This window comes from Cervus canadensis, chromosome 13 (genome assembly GCF_019320065.1).
Source record: "Cervus canadensis isolate Bull #8, Minnesota chromosome 13, ASM1932006v1, whole genome shotgun sequence".
NCBI classification, from domain to species: Eukaryota; Metazoa; Chordata; class Mammalia; order Artiodactyla; family Cervidae; genus Cervus; species Cervus canadensis.
In genome coordinates, this window is record NC_057398.1 from 17209561 (window position 1) to 17237418 (window position 27858).

At 47.3% G+C, this 27858-nt stretch overlaps 1 protein-coding gene across 3 annotated transcripts in view; it reads right to left on the reverse strand.

Moving 5' to 3' along the window:
• Nucleotides 1–27858, reverse strand: part of CACNA1E (calcium voltage-gated channel subunit alpha1 E) — a 406234-nt gene that overhangs the window by 6544 nt on the left and 371832 nt on the right. For 2 of the 3 annotated variants that reach the window (XM_043485828.1, XM_043485826.1), the window contains 12 exons: nucleotides 26661–26752; nucleotides 25947–26112; nucleotides 20674–20801; nucleotides 17489–17585; nucleotides 13154–13259; nucleotides 12187–12294; nucleotides 10902–11002; nucleotides 10519–10625; nucleotides 5557–5668; nucleotides 2589–2717; nucleotides 1382–1562; nucleotides 129–319 (listed from right to left, as the gene is read on the reverse strand). In XM_043485828.1, the coding sequence (XP_043341763.1) occupies nucleotides 129–319; nucleotides 1382–1562; nucleotides 2589–2717; nucleotides 5557–5668; nucleotides 10519–10625; nucleotides 10902–11002; nucleotides 12187–12294; nucleotides 13154–13259; nucleotides 17489–17585; nucleotides 20674–20801; nucleotides 25947–26112; nucleotides 26661–26752 (1518 nt within the window). Of the gene's footprint in view, nucleotides 1–128; nucleotides 320–1381; nucleotides 1563–2588; nucleotides 2718–5556; nucleotides 5669–10518; nucleotides 10626–10901; nucleotides 11003–12186; nucleotides 12295–13153; nucleotides 13260–15436; nucleotides 15534–17488; nucleotides 17586–20673; nucleotides 20802–25946; nucleotides 26113–26660; nucleotides 26753–27858 lie in introns of all 3 variants that reach the window. The other variant, XM_043485827.1, reaches the window with a different exon arrangement.

The window sequence follows — 27858 nt, forward strand, 5'->3', positions numbered from 1 at the left end:
ACAATGGATATAGTTTCCTGTGAAGGTGAGGTCTTCGTGAGTGCTGGATGCACACATTTTGCATCTAGGGTTAAAAGCCCCCCCTTCCCTGTCTTCCTGCAGAGGCCTGCCTTCCTCTCCACGCTCACCTGTCTGTTGGGGGTCTGTGACCTGCCTTCACTGGGAGACCGGGACTCACGGCGCTCCGGGGACTCCCAGTCGGCCTGGGTCCCTCGCTCCTCGGAGTTGCAGCGGGAGACGTCGGGAGAGAGAAGATGCTTTCGCTCTTTCGATCGTCCCCGCTCTCTGCCCCCTGAGCGGTGGGTGTCGGACTTGTGGCCTGTGAGAGATGAAAAAGCAGTGAATCCTGACTCTGCCCATCCTGGCTGCTGAACAACTCTCAGCCTGGGACCGAGCCTCTCAAGGACACTGACTTCTGCAGGCATGTCAACAGGTGATCTGAAAGGGAGGCAGAAGAGAAAGGCTGGAAAATTAACCTTTTGTGAAGAGGTAAGTGTGCAAGTTGTCACTGGAAAGACTTACAGATCCAAGGATGCAACTGTTCTCTTCTGCTTCTGTTGGTGCTAGATATAATTAAGGTAGAATCTTTGCCAGCAGTGTGGCCCCGCAATCCCCTATGTCTTAAACATGGGTGTGTAACTTTTCAGGGTGAATAATAGCATTAGGGGAAGGGAATTAAGAAGCTTCTGTGAATGAAATAATGGATACAGTTACTGTACTGTCCTGAGACTGAAATCAAAGGATTTCACTTCTACTCAGGAAGATCCCCGGGAGGAGGAAGTGGCAACCCACTCCAGTGTTCTTGCCTGGGAAATCCTATGCACAGAGGAGTCTGGCAGGTTACAGTCCTCCTTTTCTGCCACTTACCTGCCCTATGATATGGGGCATGTCATTGGTTTTTTATCTTTCTTTCTTCATTTAGTAAAATGAAGAAATAGCTTGAATAGCTATTTGGCTCAAGAACAGCTTGAACCAAACTAGTGATTTTCTGTTTTTATCAACATGACCCCTTCCCTTAAAACATAAAACTCAAATACATAAACCGATTCCAGGTAGCACTGTCAGGGTTGAAGTGGAGTTGGTGGGTGAAGCCCAGCGCCTGCCAGGGGGTCTCTCATACATCCCTAAGGCAGAGGAGTGGTTTGTGGAAGGCCCTTGAGAAACCTCCACTTTCATGATTTCTACAGCCTGGTCTGGCAGAAAGAAATCTCATTAGCCTCTGTGATGACTAGGGAGAGTTTTGTTGCTGTGTTTCATGATGTGAGTCAGATAAGGAACCTCTTTTATCTGGATTCTTATCTGGATTGCCATGATTTTTCAGTTCTTGTCAGGATCAGCCCTTCAAGAGGAGGAGCACCGCAGAGAGTGAATACCTTCTCACCTGAGTCAGAGTTCAGACGGTGGGCTGACAGCCTCAGGGAGGAGTGGTAACTCCGGCGTCGCGACTTGTAGGTGTTTTCGCTGCTTCGCTCCATGGAGAATTCCTCCAGCCACGAGGAATTCGAACGCTTATCGCGAATGGTGGAAAATGAACGTCTCATGGAGCTGGGGTCTGTCACCACCTGGAAACATGAGCCCCCGCCCCGCCCAGGAACACAAGATATGGATTAATTACTGAAATAGTCTAAAAGTAAGGAAGACAGAAGACTTAGATGGTTGAAGATTGCCAACTGTCACCTCCCGCGACTACCTCTTGTTCAGACCTTATGCTGGAGGAGGCTGTTCCAGAAAGCATCTTTACGTTAACATGGTCACCGGGTTGTTGCAGGGCTCCTCGTCATGCTCAGGGGAGCAGGGAGCTAAGTGTCCTCTGCAAGCTGCCCAGAGCCATCTACCCCAGGGACCCAGCCAGGACCTGCCGTGAACCTTGAGCTGCTTTGAAATGAGTGAGGGCTACTGTCAGAAAATCTCCACGATGCAAGAGGCATGGCTTTGCCCTCTTGAATCTTGCTCTCCTCAGAGAAGGCACTGCCCTACAGCACTAGAGCTTAGGAGAGCTGGTAACTGAATGGATACTGCAAGGCTCATTGCTCTCTCCATCAGTCCCACCCCAGCTCCACATTAAACTCGGGCAGTTTAATTTGCCACAGATATTAAAACAGATCCACAAAAATTTCTTGTCTCTGTCAAAACTTTGATGTAAGACAGACAGACAGAAAAAAAGAAGCCAGGAAAACAGACAAAGGAATGAGGTGTGGTCTGTGCTAGTTAGGACAGACAGTCCTGACACAGAGCTGTGTGTGTAAGTAACTGTGTGTGTGCTAGAAGAGCTAGGAACAGAGAAAAGGAAGGAAAAACCCATGGGGGACATCCTGGAGAGTATTTCTTGCCTAACCAGTGGAGTTGTGAGGATGTGGAGCCCATCCAGAAGCCCCCCCACCTTTTGCTGGCTGGCCTGTTGTGGCTAGACTGTCATTGGAAACACAGTGTGGAGGAGCATGCTCCACAGAAGGCCCATGAGTCAGCTCTTAGAGAGGCGTGGGAGCAAGTCAAGGGCTCACCTGAAGATGTCAGATGTGTTTTCATAACCCACCAATTCAATATAGCCCAGGAATCCACTGAACATAGTAGTGGTGGTTGCCTTTTACCTGGGGATCCACAGTCAGGCGTGGCATAGAGGATGCCTTCCCAGAGCCCGCATGCTCCTGGGTGTCCGAAGGAAGGTAGATGCCATGGTTAGAGGGCTGCGCGCTTTTTAATTCACTAACCTCTGGCTCCTAGAAATAAACACACAGCCAAGCTTGTGGGACTTGGTTCCATCCCATAGCTTCTCACTTTCAGTGGATGATTCTGCCTCCTCCATGTGAAGAATGGCTTTCAGAAGAGAGACATCCATCTCTAAGATCTCAGTTGTAGGTGTATATAGGTTTGTGTTTCTGTGTGCACATATGTGGTATACCAGATGTCCCAAAACAAAGTTCTAACTAGAATTGAGGGGTAAAGATCACCTTTTCTAGTTAAGGACCATCTTAATTATTACTAAACAATGCATCAGATCTTACCACTTTATGAAATTTACTTTCTGTAAGTTGCTAGTGTTGGGTTTATTCTTTTAATCTGAAGAATTTGTCAATTAAATAGAAAGCAGTGTTTTAGGGAAAGTTACCAATTTCTGAAATCTTAAGACATGCTTTTAAGAGCTTTCTTATGATTAAAACCAAAAAAGGGTGTGGGTAGCCATCTTTCAAGAATGCTCTGGACTGGTGCAGTCCAATAGAAATATACTGCAAACCACGTATGTAATTTAAAATTCCCTAGTAATTACATTTTAAAAAGCAAAAATATGAAACAATAGATTGTGTTTAACCCAACAGATACAAATATTCTCATGGCAACATATAATCAATATAAAAATAAGGTATTTTACATTTTTTGGCACCAAGTCTTTGACATGGGTATGTATTTTACACTTATAATGTGATTAGTCCAAACTGAGATATGTCATAAGTGTTCAGTTACCACATGTGGGCAGTAGCTATTGTACTGGACTATGAGAGCATTTGAGAGCTTTAATAAGTTGGATTGGAAACCTCTAGATTCCTGCCCAAATCATTTAATTTTCCTGGTTAAGGAAAGTTAGTTTGACAAATGTACATGCTCTATATAGACAGCTAGTATCACTGCATGAAGAGTAGAGCTGCTTTAAAAATGTTTATACTGGCTACCCAACAAAGAGAGCTAGGAATATTTTGGACATCTGGAGAGTATACCAGAAAAAGAGCATTTTATATTTAGGAAATGACACCCTAAAAACATGGGTGTATGAGTAGGGTACTGTTAAAGGTAAGGGTGTCTAAGACCCCCTCCTTGGCCTCCATGACCATTTGGCCGAGGGGTCCCTGGTATGAATGGGAAGCACTGCCTTCATGGGACGGGATATGTGCACTGGAGGAAGTTATGGTGTTTGCAGTGTATGCTTTATATAGTACACATGTCCGACCTGAAACAGATGTGCTAATGCTGCAGTCTGTGTGGTAACGATACTGCAGGCTATGGGTGTCAGAGGTGGTGCGAGACATACACAGATCACAGCCATGCCCCAGGACATGGAGCAGGAGTACACAGCGGTGAGTGTGTAGCACGGGCTGACACCTGAACTGGGTTACAGACACCAGGACTGACAATGAGATGAACACAGATCCAGAAAGTCCTGGCACTACAGCTCAGCCCTGGGGAACCTGCAGGAAGGATGACGTAATAAAGCCTCCCTGTGAAAGAAAGAACACAGTGTTGAGATTTTTCTTAGCAGACACACCACCAGGCAAGCCATAAAATTATGAGAGGTCCCTTTAAGCTGTCTGTACCAATGAGGCCAGGGCCTTGGGGCTAATTTCCTCAGAGAGGAAGGCAGGGAATTACTCCAAGGATTTTTACCTACCTTACCAAGAACACCTTCAGGCTGCCACTCACACAATGAGGAGAGGGGAGGCTCTGGTCTGGTGGTCTCCCCAGTACAGCCATGCATAATTCCAGGTTTCCTCAGTCACAGGAAATGGAATCACTCATATGCCGGTGCTACTGAAGTATCTATTCTCTTTCGAAGGGCACCCATCCCATCAGACATGCCACCCACAAGCAGGCCATACCCACACTCCATCCACACATCCATTTGGGAAGCTCTGGGGTATGCAGAGGCATACCCTGGGAGAGGTCAGGGGAAAAATGAAGGGGTGAGAAGTGCATCAGAATCTAAGTGACATGGAACTCACTTAAACTGTCTATATAGACTATTGCAGTGGTCAGGTTTCACCCCTTTTTCTCTCCAGACCAATCAGCACCTGGGCTTTAATTCAAAGCTCCAGAGGGAACTTGACCTCACGGCTTCTGAACTAATAATAGTAAAGTCTGTCATCTCTGGGAATCCTATTTTAGCTTTGTATTAGTAAAATCCAAAATTCCATCTGCCCTCTTATCTCTAAGTTTAAACTCTATTCAATAGAGTTCTTAGACATTTTGCCCATTTCTGCTGATGAAAATCTTTAGGTTCACGAGCGTGATCTTAGGGACCTCTTTGAATGTATTTGATCTCGTAGAATGGTGACCACAAGGGCCAATTTTCCTGAACCCACATAGAGCAGAGGCATGAGATTCTTCTGTATCTCCCAGCAGACAGCTAGTCACTGATACAGACCACCCCTGAGTTCTCAGGAGGCAGGTGGCATTCCTAGACCACATGACTCTGCCTGGTTAGGGCCACTCATTCTTATGTTGACTCATCCTAAGGCTCCCAATCAAAGGCAAGATTTCATTTGTTACTTCTGTTTCTCCATGTGAAGCCCAGGGACACAAACTAAGAGAGCTTGGCCTGAAGCATTATAAGTTCCTGCAGCAGGTAAGGGGCCTCTGGGGTTTTAAAACCTGAACAGGGAGCATTTGTCAGAGAATATGAGAAACTCAGGCAGGAAAGTGGAGATGGCAGGGAACTCCCAGGGTAATTGGTTGGTTTATCAGGGTTTTTTTTCCTGATGGATCATGGCTATGGAATAGAACATGAAAAAAAGAAAAAAGAGTGGGAGCGATCAGGAAACCAAGGAAGTAATTTTTGAATTCATTCACCAGAGATTGTTGCTCCTGGAACTGTCCATCATCAGCTGGGTCCATACAGGCCAACTGGAATATTTCCTGCGGGGAGAGTGGACTCATCGAAGGGTATGCACTCCGGCCACTCCTGCAAAGCAATGCCATGTTCAGAGGTAATGTGTGCATGAGAGAGAGAGTCATGACATAACTGCCATTACTAATTCCCACCCAGACAAGACTTTCTTCCCAGCAAGGGCAATACCCTTTAGCCTTGGCTAGCTTGTAAGCCTGTCAGCTTACAGGTGGCTAGCCCTGGGGGGGAGGGGGGTGGGAAACACACTGGAAAAGAGAAACCACTGTTTTCAACCTGCGTTTGGAATGATTCATCATTTTGCTGGCGACTGGCATATCTGTGACAAATGACATCATTTGTCACACTCAGCCATATGGAAGACCAATGCTAGATTGTAAACCTGCTTCTGCTCAGCTTCTCCATTCGGCAGAAAAATGCCATAGTTTAAACAGTGAACAGTTTGTTTAAATATTAAGCAGTCATGGTCTTTTAAGAAATTCCCTCCACTCTCAGTAAGAGTATGGTTCTATTGTGCCAACATCCATGGCCAAATGGAACAACTGAATGCCATGAACATTTACTGAAGGACTGCTCTGTACCACATACTGTGTCTGTTGGCTTATGATCTGGGTGGAATGATGTCAGAGGTGATGCTGAAGAGGTGACAACATCTGGGTCGATGGCTATGGAGGAGGACGCTTCAATGGCAATGAGGTAAAGGACAGAGACAAAGTTGGCCAGGTGTTTAGGGGCCTCTGAATGAAAAGTGCAGAGACCTGTTGCAGTGTGCCTATGAGTAAACCATCGTTAGGTACCTGCAGACACTGTCAGCCAATGAGATCCACCCAGCTGGTTAGGAAAAAAAAAAAAAAGAGGCAGCCAAGAACCTGTCCTGAGAACATGCCCACCGCTGCTGTTGCCATTCACTGCTACGGACCCCCTTTGCCCTAAGCAAGCACGCAGCTTGAGCTTCCTCATCTCGAGAAGAGGGACGTGGCCAGTGATGCAGCAGCAGCTCACCGTGGCAGTGGGGTCAGGAGGGAGAGATGAGATGGGAAGAGCCGCTGCAGAGCCTGCTGCTATATGACTCTCGAACCCACTGGAAAATCTGAGGCCTGAGTGAGGACTGCCAATTACTTAAAAGTAATTCAATAGACTGGGAGCACAGGGGAAAATTTGAAGAGCATGTTTTTCACCAGACCTGTCCCCTTACCACCGGTGAGGGCTTCTGCTGAATTTTCACAACTGCTAGAGAGCCATCTGCTATTGAAACAACTGCTCAAATGTCAATCCTCCTCCTCCTCAGGCCTTGGCTTGAGAAACACAGGGAACAGACGAGCACAGCTCTACAGGAAATGCGCCCTTTCTGTCCTACAGAAAATGAGTAACTGCAGGGTCCCTAATGGGTAGAGAGGACCCTTAAAATCACTGAACAACATTCTAGACTTGACTAATTTGAATGCTGAGTGACCTCTTACTTTGAAAACCTTGTCCAGCTCCTCAGTGTTAGGAAGGTCTAAAGGCCTGAACATCCTCCTCTTGCATGGTTTAGTCGCTCAGTTGAGTAGCCTTGGCAGGCTCCTTGATCCACGGGATTCTCCAGGCAAGAATACTGGAGTGGGTTGCCATTTCCTTCTCCAGGGGAATCTTCCTGACCCAGGAATCGAACCCGGGTCTCCAGGAAGATTCTTTTTTTCCCTTCTGTTGTCAATGTTTCCTTTCCTTTTTTAAAAAAATCAATTTAATTGGAGGCTAATTACTTCACAATATTGTGGTGGGTTTTGGCATACACTGACATGCGTCAGCCACGGGTGCACATGTGTCCCCCATCCCAGCACACCGACTTGGAGTGCCCTGTTTCATTCATTGAACTTAGACTGGTGATCTATTTCATGTATGGTAATATGCATGTTTCAGCGGCAGGCAAATTCTTTACCAACTGAGCTACAAAGAAGCCTCTCCTCGTGCATAACTTTCCCTTACCCCCTGAAGTCCAAGATGCTGGGCGCTCTCAACCACATTTGGTTGAATGTGCCAGACTCCTTTTCTGCCTCAGGACTTTAAGAAAGGCTGTTTCCAGCACACAGCGTGCCTCTCAAACACCCAGTCCCTTGCAAGCCATTTTTTAAATTTATCCTTCAAAATTTTTCTTAAAAGTCACTTCCTTGAGGAAATCTTATCTGATACACTGGTCAGAGCCCTCAGCCACATGCACTCCGATCATAATGCATTTTTTTCCATCCTAGTACTTACTAAAATTGTGATTAAATCATCAGAAATGATGTTTTTTTTTCTTTCTGATAATTCTCTTTCATGTCTGTTTTCCTACCAGGTGTAAACTCAATGAGAGAGGAGCCCAGTCATGTTCACCACGCTGCCCCCAGAGCAATCACTACTTGAACACTACAGGGCTTGAGAAACACAGCTGGTCCTGAGGAACACGAGCGCTGCTCCACGAATGTCTCCATTTCAGGACACGGACCATCATCTACCTAAAGCTCAAACCAGAAACCCACAGGTCATCTTTGATTCCTTCCCCTCCTTCATGCCATGGAGCCAATCAGTCACCAAATCGGACCCATTCTGTGTATGAATTACCTCTCCAGTCTGGCTCTCTCTCTTGCCATTTCCTATTAATCCAAGCCACAGTCTTTAATAATTCACACAACTGCAGCCATGTACTAGGTGATGTTCCATCTCTCAAACTGTCTCCCTCCAATGCACTGAGCCCACACCAGACTAAAGAATGATCTTTGGAAAGCTGAAACCTGATCACGTCACTCTGATGACTGTGTCTCCCATTACCCTTGGATGAAACTAAACTTCTGTCTCCTAGCCCCGCCAAACCTGCCACCTGCCACTTCCCCTGACCTCTGTGTGCACCATCCATCATGACACTTTTTAGGTTCCTTAAACTTGACCCGACTTTTATTTCATCTCTTGAAGTGCTTGCTTCTGAGTCTTACTCAAATGTTGCTTCCTCAGGGAAGCTTCCTCAAATCCTCAAACTACGCGAGCTGCTTCCTTTACACAGCATCACAATAGCCGACCGCCCCCAACCCCGACCCCGACCCCCTGCCACACACACACATTTTAACTGTTACCACTCTTGTAATTTCTATTTCAAGGATTGTGTCTATGGAAACTGTGATCATGTTGACTGAATCCCCAGTGACTAAACCAGTTTTTGGGTTACATTGACTCTCAGTAAATATTGGTCAAATCAATGAATAAATGAATCAATAAACATATGGGAGAGAGGCTGGGATGGTCCAATGGTGGGAGTTATAGTTTGCACAGCAAATCGTTGTGGCAAAACAGATCTAGATGAGGGATGGTTTCCTCTATTTCTAAGCCAAAGACCCTTGAAAAACACCATAAACTCTTCCAAGAAGATAGTACTAGTGCTCTAATCATACCTCTTGACCCTTCTGCACAGACCAAAAAGAAACATGAACTTGTTTTCTATAGACAGGAGAATCCACACCTGCTACTTCAACACATCACATGTTTTTGTAAAAATGACCAACCACCCTGGTCATCTTTCTTCACTTTCAAATGTGGATTGTGACCTACGAAAACTGCTTTTCAAAAACAGATCTCCAACACCATTCATGGTATAAGAGGTTCCAAACGGTGTTCTGACAGAGGTCTCATTCCCAAGCCTGGGATTTCACTCCTCTGATAATTACTGAAGATGTGATGATATTTAGTGATTTATTGGTTCCATAGAAGCTAGACTGGAAAAAAAAATCCACTAACCACGTGCACACTAAATCATTTCAGTCATTTCCGACTCTGCGACCCTGTAGCGTGTAGCCTGCCAGGCTCCTCTGTCAAAGGGCTTCTCCAGGCAAGAATATTGGAGTGGGTTGCCATGCCCTCCTCCAGGGGATCTTCCCCACCCAGGGATTGAACCCAGGTCTCTTATGTCTCCTACACTGGCAAGTGGATTCTTTTCCATGAGCACCACCAACCACAAAATGCCATTTACATTGGGAAGATGGACTCATGCCTTTTGAGTACTCACTATGTGCTTGTGATGAGAGAGTGTTATAATGAGGTGTGTATAATAGATCTTTATGACTCATGGCCACTTTGGGGCTAAGGCTTACAACTCAGAAGAGCTGGTACACTCCTCAATTAGAGTTTTGTTTCTGCTTTCAACATAGAAAATTAAAAAATGTTTTGCCTGATAAAAGTTCTTGTTCATTTCAGATAACACAGTGTAAAGGGAAGACTGGGCTTGGAAATAATGGACTGAAATTCCAGTTCCGCGTCCTATCAGCCACGTGGCTTTGGACGACTTAATGAATCTCTCTGAGCCACCAGCCTCTTCACTGTAAAGTGGTGATACTAATACAGCCCCTTCTTCCTTTGTTCATTCACAGGGCTCCCTATCTCTCGGGCTGGCCACGGCAACAGCACCAATATCTGCTCAGTCTGCTTTTCTCTTATTCCCCACTGAATAGCCATTTTAAGATGCAATACTTTGGACTTCTCTGCTGGCCTGGTGGTTAAGAACCCACCTGATAATGCATGAGTTGGATCCCTGGTCAGGGAAGATTTTACATGTCGTGGGGCAACAAAGCCCACGCTCCCTAGAGCCCATGTTCTGCGACAAGAGAAGCTGCCTCAATGAGAAACCAGTGCACCGCAACTAGAGAAAGCCCGACAACGGCAAAGAACACCCAGCTCAACCCAAACTAAGTAAATAAATAAAAATTTAAAAGATAAAAAGGGCTACCATAGAAAGTTAAAAAAAAAAAAGATACAACATGGTGTCTTCTCAATTTCAGAGAGGGGCGCATCCACTTGTCTCAGGATTATTTATTGGGCATTGTAGGCAATGAATTTGTGGGTCTGCCTGATGACACAATTGACAATGCAAGCAGGGGAGCTGTGGGCTTTCTGGTTATACTCACAGGCCTGGAACGGGGTCCTGCTGGAGATAAGGCAGGGCTTTGGCATTAGCAATGATCTCCTGAGGCAGAGACGAGGGCTCCATGCGCTGGAACATGGGTGCATTTTTCTGTGTTAAAAGTGGAAAGGAGGAAAAAGGAACTCAAATGACTGTGAGGAAAACACCAGCAACTTGAGTAAAATGGGAATATGACTGATACCCTGTGTGACTACCTGAACCTCTGCCCCACTGGGGTTCTAATCCCCCGATCCTAGGCAGTTCCTGGGCCCTGCAAGGCCTGGCCTCTGCTTCTATGCACTTGCAGGGCACTGTCCCCCAGGGAGGCACTGGCCTGTCCCCTCAGGGGCCCACGCACCCACCACACAGTCTGTCCTTGACCTTCACCTGTTCCTCCAGCTGCTGCCTCTGCTTCTTCACCTTGCTCTGTTTGTAGTAGTCCATGATCATCATTGCTGCATAGATTTTGCCCACAGTCAGGTCAGAGGCTGAGGACACCAGTGCGGCATGGAGGGAAACAGGAGAAGATGGGGAGAGAGTAAGGACGCCTGGGAAGCAGGTTTCCCCCTTTCACTACCCAGCCATCCAACATTAATGGAGGGTTTCATCTGTGCCAGGCACCGAGGATATGGAGTAAACAGGTCCCCAGAGCTATCCTTAAGGGACTTCCACGGCCACCCAGGCAGCGTCCTGTTGCTAACGATAAGAAACACATTAGTAAGCACCACCCCCCAACCCCTGGAATGGTCTTGATTTCCATCTCTTAGTAACAGCACCTTTTCCCCAACCACTTAAAGGTTTGCTGAACTGTGTTCTGTGGGAGGATAGAGCTGTGCACCCAAGAAGTTTCACCCACAATCACAGTGACCTATCTTAAGAAGCGATTTTCCAGAATGGAGCTTCCTCAGAAAACTGACAACAGAACCACCATATGATCCAACAATCCCACTCCTGAGCATATATCCAGACAAAACTATACTTCAAAAATAAAACATGCACCCCTATGTTCATAACAGCACTATTCACAATAGCCAAGACATGGAAATAACCTAAATGTCCATCCATAGATGAATGGGTAAAGAAGCTGTGGTACATTTACACAATGGAATATTACAGAGCCATAAAAAGAATGAAATAATGTCATTTGCAGCAACACGGATACAACTAGAAATTATCACACTTAAGTAAGTCAGAAAAAGAAAGACACGTATCATATGATATCACTTTATATGGATTCTAAAAATGGCATAAGTGAACCTATCTGTAAAAAAGCAGCAGACCCATGGACACAGTATAGACCTGTGGTTGCCAAAGGGAAGGAAGGATTGGGAGTCTGGGGTTAGTATAGCAGAGTATTGTCTGTCTATATATGATAGATAAATGACAAGGCTAGTATAGCACAGGGATGGAAAAGAATATAAAAAAGAATATATGTATACTTGAATCACTTTTCTATATAGCAGAAATCAACAATGTAAATCAACTATACTTCAATAAGCAAGAAGAAACTGATTTCAATGACACAAGGGACTTGATACGTGAGGGATTTCTGTTTCCTAAGAATAAAAGAGACCCTTCCCTTATCTCCTTGATTACTCCAGTTCCCCCCAAAGATGTGGTCTTGGCATGCTGGGCCCACAGTGACAAGGATAGCCAGGAGGAGACCCCGCACCTTTGGGCATGGGCACGAGCAGATCCAGCATCTTCTGGGACAGGTGAGGCCAGATGGCCAGGGTCTCCTTCTGGAGCTCTGAGTCCAGCTGCTGCCTGTCTGCACCACCTGGGAGGAGACACATTTTTTAACAACGAAAACCGAACAGACACGGAAATAACGAGGACGGAGGGAGGAGATGGGACAGGGGCTGAGTCAGCATGGCGCCTCATATTCTCGGAGGAAATCTTGGCACTCAGTGACTGTGGATCTTGCAATCCTGGGTCTTTCTGCTGAAGAAGCGAACGCATTCTGGCTCCTGTTTTCAGTGACTCAGGGATATCCCGCCACAGAGAACCGAGGCCCTGGGGACCAAGATCAGCTTCCTCATTCATTCGCAGAGCCTCCCAGCTGCTCAGTATATCAGAAGGGAAAATGCAGAGCGCCACAAGCCTGCCGCCTCTGCCTCATTATACATGTATCAGTTCTTCCAGTGATCTAACCTGGGTTTGAGTGAACCAATTTTAAAAAGGACTTGGATCAGGTAAGAGCAGGAAGCTGGAGGCCCTTCTGGAAGTAGCAAATCCTTTCTTTCCTAAATCACTAAATGATCAAGAGGAACAAAGCATTGCCATGATAGCACTGGCCACAGAAGCCTTCCAAGACGTTGCAGACACCATGTAAGAAAAAAAAGGAACTGAAACTCACTTGTTCATTCAACAAACATTACTAAAATGTCTACTATATGCCAGACATCAAAGATCATATACTCTTAAAGCTCAAAGGAGCCTTAGTGAATATCAATTCATTCATTTCATTAAGAGGAAAGGGTAAAAGTTAAATAATACAGTAACATTTACTGTATCTCAGAGGTGAAAACTACTTGATCTCCAGGTTACTTCATGGTCGGATGAAGTTCAAATATCTCTGTCCTGCATCAGTCCGGGTGAGTTGTTCCAGAATCTTCTTCCTTCCTAAGGTTACTGACCTTTGGCGATTTTAATGTCCAGAGCTGTCCGGATCAGAGCCATCAGCGTGGAAGTGAAGTGGACGGTCATGTCTTCGGCCACTGGCATGTTCATCAAGACCAACCTCTGTGTGAAAAAGAGAAAAAGAAACAGCAGGAGAAAACATATATCGAAAAAAACCTTGGCGACAAGGGAGGAAAAGTGCAGAGGTCAGATGCAGAGACAAAAAAGAAGGGCAAGGATTCCCCCATCCCCTGTCCCAGTCCTGTTCTTGCCCTGCTTCTCACTGAAGGCTCATTGGCTGCTGTTTTTTTCTTTTTTTTTTTTTCCTAGGGAATGATGCCAAATTTCAAGGGAAGAGGGACTCATCATTCTGTAGAACTCCTCCAGGGTCCTAAGAATGTCTTTAATCAGGATTCCTAAAAACAATGTCTCAGGGAAAGGAGTCAGCTCAGGGAGGTGGCTCCATTCCCTGCTTCAGGGCTGTTCTACAATCTCACTTGTCCCATGAAGACTCCCAAAAACTCAGATGAAAAGACAGTGATGGGGGGTAGATTTTACTTTGCTTATCTGACTTGAAAGATGCATCCTGATGCCCCCTTTTTGAGTCTTTAAATTGCCAGCACATGGTTGAACATGCAGAAGTCCAGCTTATCCAGAGGATGAGGTGGAGCAGAATGGAAAAGTGAGAGAGTGCAAACAGGGTCCAGGGGAAGGGCTGGGGAGAGCAGAGAAGACAGGAGAGAAGGGTGACCGAGGCAGGAGCAGAGTGGGCAGGCCTTGTCCCCCTCACCTGGAGGAAGGGGATCAAACGGAAATGGCCAAATCCACTTTCCAGAGAGTATCTTGCTTTTGGAATGAATTTTTCCTCTGATACCCACAACCCTTGGTGCCTCCGCCCCAAGCTTCACCCCGGAAATTCAAAGAACTCAGGACCATATAGTCCATCACCTGTTGGATGTGGAATCATGAGCATAAACGATATCGGCTCCTAAGCTGCAAAGGAGGAGCCATGTAGTGGGGTGGATGAGGGTCCCTAAGAGATGTTCCCTGTTCCAATGAGATGCTCTCTGGAGCTTTAAACTTGGAGGGAGCAGCAGGAGAAGGTCCTCCAGCAGAACCACCAGCCTAGCAGGAAGTTAAGTGTCTCTTTCCAAGGCAGGGTTTCTAACACTCCATTGAAACATCTCGCCTAATGTGACATCTCGCCACAAATATGGCATCTTAAGAGTGTAAGGCCAGTTTCCAGTTTGTATCTGAGTTCCACCTCTCTCCCACTGCTTTAGGCTTCCAGAGAAGTGGCGTCATTGCCAGGGCGTATTGCTAGGTGAATGAAAGAGCTCCAGAGTTCTGAGTCAGTCTAAACAGCAATGGGGGATTAACAGTAACTATTACTGAATATGGAGTAGGAAATGGCAACCCACTCCAGTATTCTTGCCTGGAAAATGCCACGGACGGAGGAGCTTGGCGGGCTATAGTTCATGGGGTTGCAAGAGTCGGACATGACTAAATGACTGAGCACACACATTACTGAATGTGGAGGAAAAGTTCAGGCCCCAAGGCCCTGAGCACCCTGATGGCTGGGGACTCCTAATGTACAATGCTGCTCTAAGCGAACTGAGGGGAGTCCATCCGTAGCTCAGTCATGCCAAGAAGGCAGGCCTAATGCTGAACACAGCCTGTGCCCATCATCACCCTTTCCTTTGCTACTGCCAGGAAAAATGGGTAGTTGGGCTAATGGCAGAAGGGAGCTGCATCCTTCATCATGTATCAAGGGATGCAGGCTGTGTTCCTCTTTTTTTTTTTTTCCTGATCCCTAGAAGGAACCATACCACTATGTCATGGAGGAAGAAATTAGTTAAGAGTTTTCCTCTCTCCTAAAAATTTATTCTTGAACCATGTTTAGTGGAATTTATGCATATTTCCTATTTCTTAGTTTACCTGATGGAAGATCTTTTTATAAGCTCTGACTGCTGTCCTTCTTGCCCAAATATGCTATTCTGCAGGCCACCACCCTGCTTCCTCTTAAAGGAAACATGCTACTTACTTCTTTTCTAGTAACCCACTCACAAGAAGTCACACACTTGTAGAAACAGAATAACACATTTAAAGTCTTACAAACCACCTTGTATATCATCCTTCTGTGAACATTCCTGACCCTTGCACCACATCATTTCTTTTCTCCTTGGTTCCCTCCTCCCACAGTTCCAAGCCCAGCTTCCTCCCCCACGTTCTGACCTCCCCACAGTGGGATCCCATTTCCTGCTGGTCACTAGCCCAGAACAAAGGAAGGGATGGTCTACCTTATATGCCACCTTGGAGGGACATCTCTTGCCGAGGCCTAGCGGCGGTGACATGAGAGTCAGCATTTCATACATCTCAGTGTAATGGATGCGGCCACTGCTCATGGCGGGGGTGGTGGGTGGGGGTCGGGGGGCAGGGCAGGGAGGGCGGCAGGGAAGAATGCAGACAGGGAGGAGAGGGGAACAGGCATTCCCGGGGAGCCAAAACAAAAGAGTACAGAAAACAGGAGAAGAGAAACGAAACAAAATGGACAAACAGGAAAAGAATAGGAAACCTGTTAATCAAGGCAAATCATACACGTGTCTCCATCCTGGTGCGGATTTATATCACGCCCCACACAGACCCGGGAACGTGGCGGCAACCTTAGGTCCCTCTGCCGTTCGCTGTCCTAGGGACTGCTGTTCCCCTCCGGGAGGAGCGTCACCCCACCTCCCTGTTCACACCAGCCATGCCCCCTACAACACAAGCTGGTCTTCACTTCCCAGGGCTGTGTGCGAGCGGTATAAACCAGATAGACGGTGCTCCAGCCCTGGGGTAAGGGTTTCCGGCCCCCTCTCCTCGGCCTGGAAGTCAGGCCCTTCTCCTGCTCTGAACCCGCAGGCGGGGGCATCGTGTATCCCGCCTATGGTGTGAGTGCTGCAGGAGGCGGCGGCTGGCGCTGAAAGTGGTGGGCGGAGACTGCAGCTCCGTTGGCCCGTTGCTTCCACCTGGCTCTGTGGGGTAAGAGTGGTCTTTGTGTGCCGGCATGCCCTGGGGCGGCGGCATGCTGGGGCCAGAAGAAACAAAACCAGGAGGAGGAGGAGCATCTCGCATGCCATGCTGCCCTCCCGGGCTCTCCCACATGCGGCCGCGCGGGGTTCACCAGGGTGGAGTTTAAAGAGTCTCTGCAGAGGCAGCTGTTCGGCCTGCCCGAGTACACGAATCACTCGCCGCCGTCCCCGGCCAGCTCCTCCCCCATCGCCCAGGCTGGCATCTTTCTGGGCCTAAGTCGTCTGCCAGCTGCCGGACTGCGCTGCGCCCCAGGGAGCCTGGGCATCCCTCCTGGCACAGCAGGAAAGGCGTCCTTATCTCGGGGGCGTGGCCTTGGTTCGGGGCGGGGCGGAGCCACTGTGTTAGCTGGAGAGGGAGGTCCCCTGTGTGCCCCCTGGACCATGTTCCTGGTCTCACAACAAGCCGTGACTGGGCAGTCACAACAGACCCCTCAACAATATACGGCAGGACCCTCAGGCAAGAACTCTGCTCTGGAACCTCTGTGCTCTACTGAGACCTTCCCAGACCTTCTCTGAGCTATGAAATTCTCCCACACCCCATAGACTGTATCCTCTTCACCTTCTTTACTTATCCTCACCTACTGCCCTCATTTTTTTTTAACTGTTTCTCACCTCTCTGTCCTATAGCTTTCATGCGGTTGGCCAAATATTTTGTTCAGGGTTTTCTGTTAGACCTTATAGAAAAAAATCCGAGCGAACTTTTTGGCCAACTGACCCAATATAACTGCTTGGGACCAAACTGTCCAGAATGGGGCCGGGGTAAGTGTGGTTAGAATCACACTTTGCTACCTTCTCTGTGGAAGGATGCTACTCGTGTGTGAGAAGGAGGCGCTCTATCTCCAAGGGAAAGAAACCAGAACTTCTTGCTGAATTAAAAAAAGATTTCTGCCTTCTGTGGAGGAGGGAGAGGTTCCTCTGGTTAAATCCACAGAATAAGGTGGAGTGAGAAAGAGAGGAGAATGTGTGTGTGTGTTCCACACGCACAAATGAGTGTGTGCGTGTGAAGAAGACAGAGGTCAAAGCAGCCTCTGTTATTAAGTCCTCAGCTCTTTTTTATCCACTTCCCTCTCCCTGCCCCCGCCAAGTGCCCTCCTTCCTTGTGTAACAGCTGCTGGTTCTGGAAGGGTTTGGACCTCTTTAAACTCAAAGGAAAGCAACATGAAGGTTCCCTCATGTGGCGCAGTGGTGGTGGAGCAAAACGGAGAGGAGGGGGGTTGGAGGCTGCACCCCGCTGCCGGTCACGGTCATGGTCACGGTCACGGCTGGGGACCGGAGGCAAACCTTGCAAGCCACCCTGTAGGGGCAGTTCTCTCCCAGGCCCAGAGGCGGCGAGATCACCCGCACTAATTTGTACATATCCTTATACGGGATCCTGCCGCTGTAAAGGAAGCACAGGTGGGTTAATAGGACACTCAGAGAAGGGAGGAGAGACACGACAGCCTAGCCATGAAAGGGACGGCCGGAGGAGGATGGGTGGCTTCTTTCCTGGGGCCAGGCAAAGCCAGACCAGGAGAGACAGAGGACGGTAGCATCAGAGAACCAGCACCTTGCAAACGGCATGAACCATCACTCTGCCAACTACAGGGCCTCCGGTTTTCCACGGAAATCAATGCCTGGTGACCATGAGCACCCCACGAGGTGTCTGGCCCGTACCTGGCCAGCTGCGGCAAATGGAGTTTGGCTCCAGCTAGGCCTCTAAGAACCAAGCCCACCAGTTCACAAATGCCTCCGGCCGCCATCAAGAGCAGATGCCGGGCTGCTGCAAAGCGGACTGCAGGGCCCTTTGCTTTTCACAGACACTGCTTACAGGCAGCTACTCCGACCCGCTTGTCAAGTGGTGGGAAGTCAGCATCTTTCTCTGGACTGTGAGAGAGAAATTTCCCATTAGGCTAATTAGCAAGGTGCACAGTTGGCAGGAGGGAATCTGCTTCTCTTTGTGGCAGATTTTCCCCCGAGTTCTGCTTGGGCAAACGCTTCTCGATGTGCTAGGAGCTTGCCGGGGTCTGTGCTCAAAAAACAGCCTGCAAGGGAGCCACAAGGCTCTCCCCTCCAGTCCTGCTCCTGCCACCCCACCCGCAGACAGCCTGGTCAGATCCAGTCAGAATCCCAGGAACACTGGGGCCTGTCATATCAGCCCCCTTTCAGAGAGCCTGCTAGAGACTTCTGGCTTCCTGAGGCAAGAAGAGAATGGACAGTTGATTCATTTTCAGAGGCTAAAGCATCTGCTCTGTGAAGGGTCAGAACCAGTCAGCAACGGCCAGAGATCTGCGGGTCTGGACACACCCCGGTTTAGATCCAGGTTTCCACTGCAAACTATAGGTGCACATCTCCACCTCCAAGCATCCAGTCCTCACCAGCCATGTCAAGACGACAACTTTGCCCCAGCTCCGCTCTTCCTAATCTTTTCTTGATTTTGCTGTTGATTCTTCCTCTTCTTCCAAATAGCTCAGCAGTACTTCGAAGTCTCTTGACTCTTGAGAGGAGGTTCATTTTACCACGTGTTCTTTGGTTCCTTATGGTGCAGGTGTGGGTGAATTGGTTCTGTTGTCTATAGGCTGATGTACTTTGCAACCTGTCTCCTTTTTGAAGACACTGGCCCACTTCACCTTGGTTAGTTTCCCCTCTCATCTCCTAGAGAAGGCCAGTGAAACTAACCAGGACAAGTCACGCTGGGAATTTCAAAGCAGATGCAAGAGGTTTTTCTTGGTCTTTCACAGCTCGTGTGTCTGAGTCTCATGATTAGTCCTCACGGAACTGCTCTTCCCAGCAGATGGAAGAACTGGGGAGTAGCATAGTTAATGCACAAGGGATTTGGGTCCCCAAATAATGTGAAACCACAGGAAGTTGAGGTTTTTGAGAGCCAAGGGCTCTTACCTGAGTGAGGCTAGGTGAGTAAAGAACACCTTTGCTGGCAAATAGTTTCTTCTCTCTCAGGTGAGGGATAGAGGTCCCTTCTTGGTATCCTGATCCCATGGCCATCCAGCTTTACAGACGCCAATTTTTCATACTTTCTACTTCCTTTCCCATATGCTTATTAATGATAACAAAAGTTACATATACAATTTAATATAATCCTTACAAACAGCCTTCACAGAGGTAGGATCATTACCACTATTATACAACAGATATGGGAGCTCAGAGCGGTTGAGTGACTTGTCCAAGGCCACACAGCTGACAAGATGCAGGTCTGGCTCCCTTCGCCTGTAACACACTGCCCATGGCATTCTAATCACCCTATCCTACTAGAAAGGAGGCCCAGAAAGTAAACACCATTGCTCAGCTACTGTAAAAATAACGGATTCAGAGAAATCTGTGCTCTAAGTTGTTAATAATTATTGAGGGGAAGAGGAATTCCTATGTGCTCTTCCAACATCTAAAGAAGTGACCCAAGGGCAACAGCCTCATAGGAGGATAGGTTTGGGGAAGAGTCTCAGATCATGAAATGGTTCCAGGTGGAAGCAACGTGGCCCGCTCCTATGAAGGATGGCACTTCTTATAGTATTTTCAGAGGCGGGCCAGAATGGATAGATTAGTGAGATAAGATCCTAAAACTAAAATAAGATGGGACAAAGGTCCCATGAAACGAGTGGTCACAGCACTCTCTTTGTCTTCCACTGTGAGGACCAAAAGGTTACCTTTGAACTTGAAGCAGGGATTTGCAAACTTTTTCAGTAAAGGGTCAGATAATAAAGGTTTTTTTTAAATTTGAGGGTCATACTGTCTTTATCACAATGTGTGAAAACAGCCATAAACAATAGATAAATGGGCATAGCTGTGCTCCAATTATACTTTATTTCCAGATAAAGTGAGCCACATTGAGCCTATGGGTTATAGTTTTTCAGCCTCTGCTTTAAAGTCCAGAAGGCACAATTTCACTTGAGAACTACTGGAAAGTGAAAAAGATCCAGGGAGGTCATCTCTGCAAATTCCTGCCATTTAACTCAGTTCCATGCAATCAACAGAAACCCACATGTGTTTAAACCATCAGTTCAAAGAATAACTTGCTTGGTTGTTTGTATAATTTCAGAGATATATGAAACTGTACTTTTGAGAGGGATGAGAGAGAGAAAGGACTAAGGTGGCCAGATGTCCAGCTGACCCAGAGAACCCTTGTCAACCCCCCGTGACTCAGAGGAGTTCACTAACCATTCTGGAAGCTCCTCTGTGGACTGAACTCAAATACTCTGAGTTGCAGACTGTGTATTGAGATTGTCAAAGAAAGGAAAATGCCTGTTACAGAAGGAAGGAGCAGGGAAAGGAAAACACAGAAGCTAAGTGGTCCATAGCGTGCTTGATCCCAGAGCCAATCTGAGGACCTGGCCTCTTCCCCGGCCCACAGCCAGGAGGACTCTCCTCTCCTTCTGCAACAGGCAAGAATGGGGTGGCTCCCATCCCAACCTCCTCCTTGAGAACCCCAGAGGCCTTTGATATGGGCCCCAGAGGGGGTGGCCGAGAGGCCTACGCACCATGCTGCTCTGTCATATTCTGCCCAGACACGGACAAACTCATCCAGGTGGTGAGGCCCCAGGATGGATGAGTCCCGAGTCAGGTACTCAAAGTTGTCCATGATGACAGCCACGAACAGGTTGAGCATCTGGAGGGCGAAGGGGAGAAGGGGAGTTAGGGGAGACCGAGAGCAGAAAAACAAACTGTGAGGCAAGTAAAGAACTCACAAGTTTGTAAGGCTAAAAAGCTCCTAACCATAGCCCTGTTGATCCTGCTGAAGGCAACGCATTTTCACAAATGAACCACACATCTCACTACGTGAGGAGTGCTATGAATCCACTTTGCTATGCCACTTTATATTTGCGAAGTACTCCTCAGTCACTTTTGTTATCTATTCAATTTCTTTCTTTGTTATTGCAGCAGCAGAGGGAGCAGCAGTAGCAACACATTCTCAAAGGCCAGAGGAAGTCAAGGCCCAACACCAAGCCTCTCTTCCAGTCTCCCTTCCCTACCCGTGCTCACCACAGCTGCCTGTCAGAGACCTGGTGGGATGCCTTACAGCGGATGCTGGGCTTACTGTGCAACAACTTGAAGCTGTTCACGGCTCTCAAGTGCTTCTGAGACCCTGTTCTCCTGCTTACTTGTTCAACAACATTTATTGTGCACCTACTGTGTTCCAGACAGAGCTCCAGATGCCAGGGGTGGGAGGTAAGAAAGTTTGGGTCTGAGATATATTTCCATGACTAGCACATTCCTTAAAGCACAGCAGGTGTTCACTAGATGCTGTCACTTGAATATTCTTAAAGACATTTAGTATTCAGCAGAGACTACTGGAAACATATAAATGTTACAGATTTTAAATATATATTTATATGTGTATTTGGCTGCATCTTAGTTGCAACATGCAGGCTCTCTTTGTTGCCACACTCCAACTTCTCCCTAGTTATAGCAAGTGGGCTTAGTTGCCCTGAAGCATGCAGGATTTCAGTTCCCCAACCAGGGATCAAACCCACATCCCCTGCACTGGAAGGCAGATTCTTAACCACTGGACCCCAAGAGAAGTTCCTACAGACTTTTTTGAGAGCCGTGAAAGAAACATATACAACAGGGACAGAAAAGTGTATGGGTTTGAATTTCATATAATTTTCATGTCAGGATAATATCATTCATCTTTTAAGTTTTTTTTCTGAACTACTGAAGAAGGTAAAAATCATTGCTAGCTCATGGGCCATACAAAAACAGCTGGCAAACTTGATTTAGCCTGGGCTCCATGACTCACTGGGCTCTCATCTAGATTATGCAGGAGGCAACAGGAACCACTAAAGAGGCTGAACTAGGAGAAAGAGAAGAGCTATGTGCATTCAGACTGCATTGGTAGCAGGGTGGACGGTGGCTGGCAGTCCAGGCAGAGAGTTGTGAGGTGCTCCTGAGCCAGGCCAGCGGCAGGACAGCAGCCTGGATACAGAGATAAAGGAGGTGGACTTGACAGGCCTTGGCCACAGTGAACAGCAGCACCCAACACTACTTCCGGTTTCCCAGGGACACACCCCTTGCCTAGTCCCAGTGAATACAGTTTAGTGGGGCACTACCATGACCTAGGCCTCAACCAGCCATTGAATCCTGTCCCCTGGGCTACAGTGCTGGTGATCCAATTAAGGCCAAGAAAATGGCATTGAATCTTCTGAGCAAGAGAACTTGTTTTTCCTTATTGGCCTTGAATATGTAGGGACTGAGGTCTAGAGCTGCTGCTGCTGTTGCCATCTTGGAACCACAGGCTGGGGGTGTTGGAGAAAAGAGCTCTTGTGGAGAAGCCTGGGGAAGAGATCCATCAACAGAGAAGGAAACCTGGTTCTGGGGATGATGTCATCTGAGCCCTAGAGCAAGCCTGCTTAAGCCTGTCCTGCCCAACTCTTCATTTATATAAGCCGATAAAATCCCTTTCTGTTCATGTCAGGTGGAGCTGGACTTTCTGTCACTTGCAAGAGAAAGAATCTTGCCTGACAGAGATGAGTCGCCTGCAGGGGGGTGAGCAAATGGGAGCGTCTGCTGCTGATTCCCAGGTGAAGCGGCTGGGTAGGTAGAAGTGCCCAGCAGACAGGATATGCAGATAGGATACTCGGGATCAAGAGAAAGTCTGCAGCCAGGGCCTGCTGGGAGTCTCCTCTGCAATACAGAGATGGCTGGTTGCATCCTAATAACCGGTCTCCTCCTTTCCTTCCTTCTCCATTCCACTGCCTAGAATGGAAGTGGATCCCTGGAATCTAGTTGTCTTCTTACCACAAAGCTGAGGGACACTCGGTGGAGGTGAGGAAGCAGAAAGTAGGAAAGAGTCTGGGGTACCAGACACTCTGTGAAGTCACCATAACCAGCCCACACTGCCTTCCTCCAGGCTTCACTGACATGCCAGAAAAATAAACATCCCCCATGGTAAAACCACTGTTATTTGAAGGAGCTGAATTTCAAGCAGCTGAATCTAATCCTAACATGGACTTTTCTTTCTGTCACTGTGACTGGAGCCACAGTGAAATTTATTTAATCACTGCCCAGGTTATAGAGGGTTTTCCATATACAACTGGCTTCCCAGGTGGAGCAGTGGTAAAGAATCCACCTGCCAATGCAGGAAATGGAGGAGATACAGGTTCTATCCCTGGGTCAGGAAGATCCCCTTGGAGGAAGAAATGGCCCACTCCAGTATTCTTGCCTGGGAAACCCCATGGACAGAGGAGCCTGGTGGGCTACAGTCCATAGGGTTGCAAAGAGTTGAACACGAGTGAGTGACTGAGTACACAGCATCCCTTGGCATCTGCTGAGAATTAGTTCCAGGACCTTCCCGGATACCAAAATCTGTAAATGCTCAAGTCCCTTATGTAAGATGGTAAAGTACCAGGAATTCCCTTGTGGTCCAGTGGTTAGGACTTGATGCTTTCAGTGTGGGGGCCCAGGTTTGATCCCTGGTCTGGAACTAAGATTCCACAAGCCATGCACAGTGTGGTGCCCCCCCCCCCAAAAAAAAGGTGTAGTATTTGCATATAACCTATGCACAGCCTTCTGTACACATTCCTAACACAATGTAAATGCAATGGACATTTGCTGGTATGTGGCAAATTCGACTTTTGGATTTTGGAACTTTCTGGAGTTTTTTGGTTTTTTAAACATTTTCAGTCTGAGGTTGGTTGAACTCGTGGAGGCGGGACCTGCAGATAGGGCCGACTGTATCCACACATTTTCTTTACACTCCTTTCCAGATCCCATTATTAATGTTAGCAAAAACGATCTTTTTGTATTATTATTGCTTTACATTTGCATAGTCTTTTATTGCACTGTGTGTATATATATTCACGCCTATCATATGTTTTAATGCTTGTTCTAACCTTTTGTGAGGCAGGTTTAATTACCATCAGCCCTTCAAGGACACAAGCACTTCCTATACACATTTGTATTCTTTAGCTCCAAGCACACAGCCGGGTACATCCCAGCGCATCGGTAAATCTTTCCAGAGTGGTTGGTTTGCCTTGAGGAAGCTGTGTGACTTGCCCAAGGTCATGGAGTCAGTGTAGGGCTGAGATTTGCAAGCCTATCATCTCATACTGAATATAGCCTCTTTAAAAATAATATTAATGTGAATTATGCAGTAGCCTCTAAGTCAAAATTCTAAAAGTACTTCATAGTCTCTAATTAATTTTCCAGTTATATCTTTGGTTTCTTTTAAAATATTTATTATTAAACACTTAAATGATGGAAGATAAAATGGAGATGTCTGAATGGCCTTCTCTGTGCTCCCCTTCCCCCATGATGGGCACTAATACTCCTATATGACTCTCACCTTTCAATTCTAGGTGACAGAGGGACTGAATGGCTTCACCCCAGTGCCTAGCTCAAGGTGAACCTTATAATGGCCACTCAGTAAAGATGAGCTGAATACAGGAATGAATAAACGAAAACTCTAATTTATATAATCATTCTAAATACGTGTAAATCTATGGCTGATTCATATCAATGTATGACAAAATAAATAAATAAATAAAAATTAAAAAAAAAATAAAATAAATTTCCTTGCAGTTATTTTCATTATACTTTCCTATTTATAAATAAGATAAAGTTTTTTTTAATTTTTTCATTAAAAAACCTTGCACATCCACACGTATCAGTTCACTGTACAGATAACAGTCTTATCACCAAGTACTTTTTCTATTTTATAGAAGCTACAAAAGGGAAGGTGCCTTGGCTAAAGCTAGAAAGCAACATGACCAGTGTGGGCTCCCCAAGTCTCCAGCTAGTTCATCCACTGCTACATCAACCTGCCTGACACCCTTACTAGTCTGTCTGTAGGCCACTTCACACCTGACAGTTGGACATGTGCCAAGTCCCGTCTGGGTCACTTGAAAGAGGTAGAAATGCCTGGACACCAGACAATTCACTTTGGGATGCCCAGCCATGAAGCTGGCCACTTTTAAATGGCGGCACTTTAGGTTGAGACTATTTTTGTGCAGCTGGTGGCATTAGCAGGGGAGCTGAGCTGAGGGACATCAGGGTGGCCAGAAACATGGCACTAACCTTTACAGTGACCTGGTAGCACCTTGCCTGTTATTCTATCAACACTTATCTGATGGTGCAGGGTAGAGATTTCTGGAAGCTTCTGTGCCAAGTCAGGCTTTCTCCCAAAAAAAGAGTTCAGAAGGCACCTGGGGCTTCTCACCATTTTCTAGATGGGTGTGCTTCATGCATTACTCAATATTTACCAGTGCCAGAGCAATTGTATCCTTTCACATCTATCAAGTTGGCCAAGTGCCATCAAATGTAGCAACCTAAGAAAGAACCACATCTATTCCATTGTACATTGTCATCATCCTGCTTCGATTAATGCTATCCACTTAGAGTTTCAAGGTACGTTTTCTCAAAGGGTCCAAAGGTCTCCAAAAGAGAGATTAGAGAGTCTCAGTCCTGCTTGTAAGATATAAAACACCAGAGATACAGAAGAGAATGATTTACTTTGAGTCACCACCAATTCAACGTGACATTTGATGCTGAATTCGCTGAACCCCATCCACTCCCCTCATCACCTCTCCTCACACAGTCCTACCCTAGAAGGAGCAGAGACATTTCTCAGTCAATGAAAGCCACCCACCCGGGTGTCCGACAAGCACCTTGGCCTCCAAGAGCTCTCTTGAGGAGGACCTATTTCTCAACATGGGCTGGAGCTTGTGATTGAACGTACACAGAAGGAAACCTCTCGTCTATTGATGAGGCAGGTGGGCTGGACCCCCTCTTGAGCTGATAGCACACTGTTGCTCACCAGGAAGGAGCAGAAGAAGATGAAGGAGACGAAGTACACGTAGGCCAGGTCGGTGCCACAGCGCTCATTCTCGCTCTGCCCCGACGGCGCAGTGGTGTCGGGCTCACAGCCCTTCTCCCCGAGACACGACAGCATTATCTCCTGCCAGGCCTCACCCGTGGCACTCCTGAACCCAAAGACAACTCGGTTAGTAGTAGCAGGTCTGCACGGCCCAGCCTCTCCTTGACCATCTTCCCGGTTCCTGCATCCCTTCTTCCCTTCCTAGGCTCCTTCTGTGCCCCATCAGCCTCTGTCTATGCTCTCCATCCTGTGATGGAGAGTGCCAGGGAGGGCTTCTTGGGTTCTGCACCCTCAGGCACTGCTTCTCTGTCTTCTGTTGACAGTGATAGAGAGGGCTGTGGGACTTGAAGACTCCATGCAAAGCTGGCCATCTATGGTTTCAGCCTTTTAATGGACTCTGGCCTCAACTTCCCCCTCTTTGAGCCCTAGAGGAGGTGCTAAAGTTGCCATTTGCAAACCGATTACTGAGCCAAAGATGTGGAGGAAACTTCCTGAAGTCAGCAGGGCGGTTTTCTGGAGGCCCCGCCACCAGCCCACCCCCATCTATCCTCACAGAAGCAGAGCAGGCAGACAAATGGAAACAGGCAGAAAAGGCAGGTGACTGTCTCCCTCTCTCAGGAGCGCTCCAGCCACAGCAGGGATGGATCCAGGTACCTGAAGAGCAGCATGAGGGACCCAAAGAAACTCCGGAAGTTGTTGTGCCGGTTGATGTGACTCTCCTCATCTAACTTTATGTTTCCAAAGACCTGGATGAGAAAAACAGCAGAAAGCCCTGAGCATCAGTAAGCAGTGGGACCTGCAGGGTCAGTGGCACCATGGTAAAGAACCCGTCTGCCAATGCAGGAGACGCAAGAGACGCAGGTTCGATCCCTGGGTTGGGAACATCCTGTGAAGGAAGATATGGCAAACCCACTCCAATATTCTTGCCTGGGAAACCCCATGGACAGAGGAGCCTGGCAGGCGACAGTCCACGGGGTCGCAAAGAGTCCGACCCAACCGAGCACACACTGGCAGGGGCAGTAGCTTCACCCACATGGCTCCTCCTGACGGCCTAACCCTGAAGCAGACAACTCAGAACCCAGGAAGGCTGGCAGACCCCACGTTCTTGGCCTGATATGTGGCAAGAGTTATATTCTCCAGGGAAGCAAAGAGGAGGAATGCTTGCAAGGACCACAGAAGGCAAGACCTCTGGAAGTCATTCTGCTTGGATGTAGTTCCTCCCACACCTAATTTGGTCTTTTAATTTCTATGATACCTATTCACCACGGCATTCAAACCGTCTGTCAACAAGATTACCCCATGACAGGCGTGCAGGGAACGCGTTACCCCCCTCTCTTCCTGTCTCAGCTGGTAATGATGAGAACATATGTATTTGCAGAAGATGTGATTTATTCTTTATAAAAAAGAAATAGGCAGAAGCTGCCCTGAAATCTGCAAGCACTGTAAGTCAGAGAGGGGCATCCCTATCTTCCTGGGATGTGCTCCCACCCAAAGAGTCACACCTCGGAAGTGTGATACATCTATAGCCCAGGCCCATGGGATGAAGAAAGTCTGGAAAACTGGATACTTGGAAAAGGAAAAAGAAAACAGGTTTGGGCAGATCTGGCTACAGAGTGAGTTTTCTGATCTGCTGTTGCTCATTGGGCTTAGAATGTGGTTACTGTGCAAATTCATATGGAAATAAGAGGCACACACAAGACCTCTGGCCACAGAAAATAAGGATGAACTCCTAGACACAGTGCTGCCTGGAGCCAAGGTGTATCCCACATCTCTTTAGATGGGAAGTGAAGTAATGTGAAAGTCGCTCAGTCGTGTCTGACTCTTTGCGACTCCATGGACTATACAGTCCATG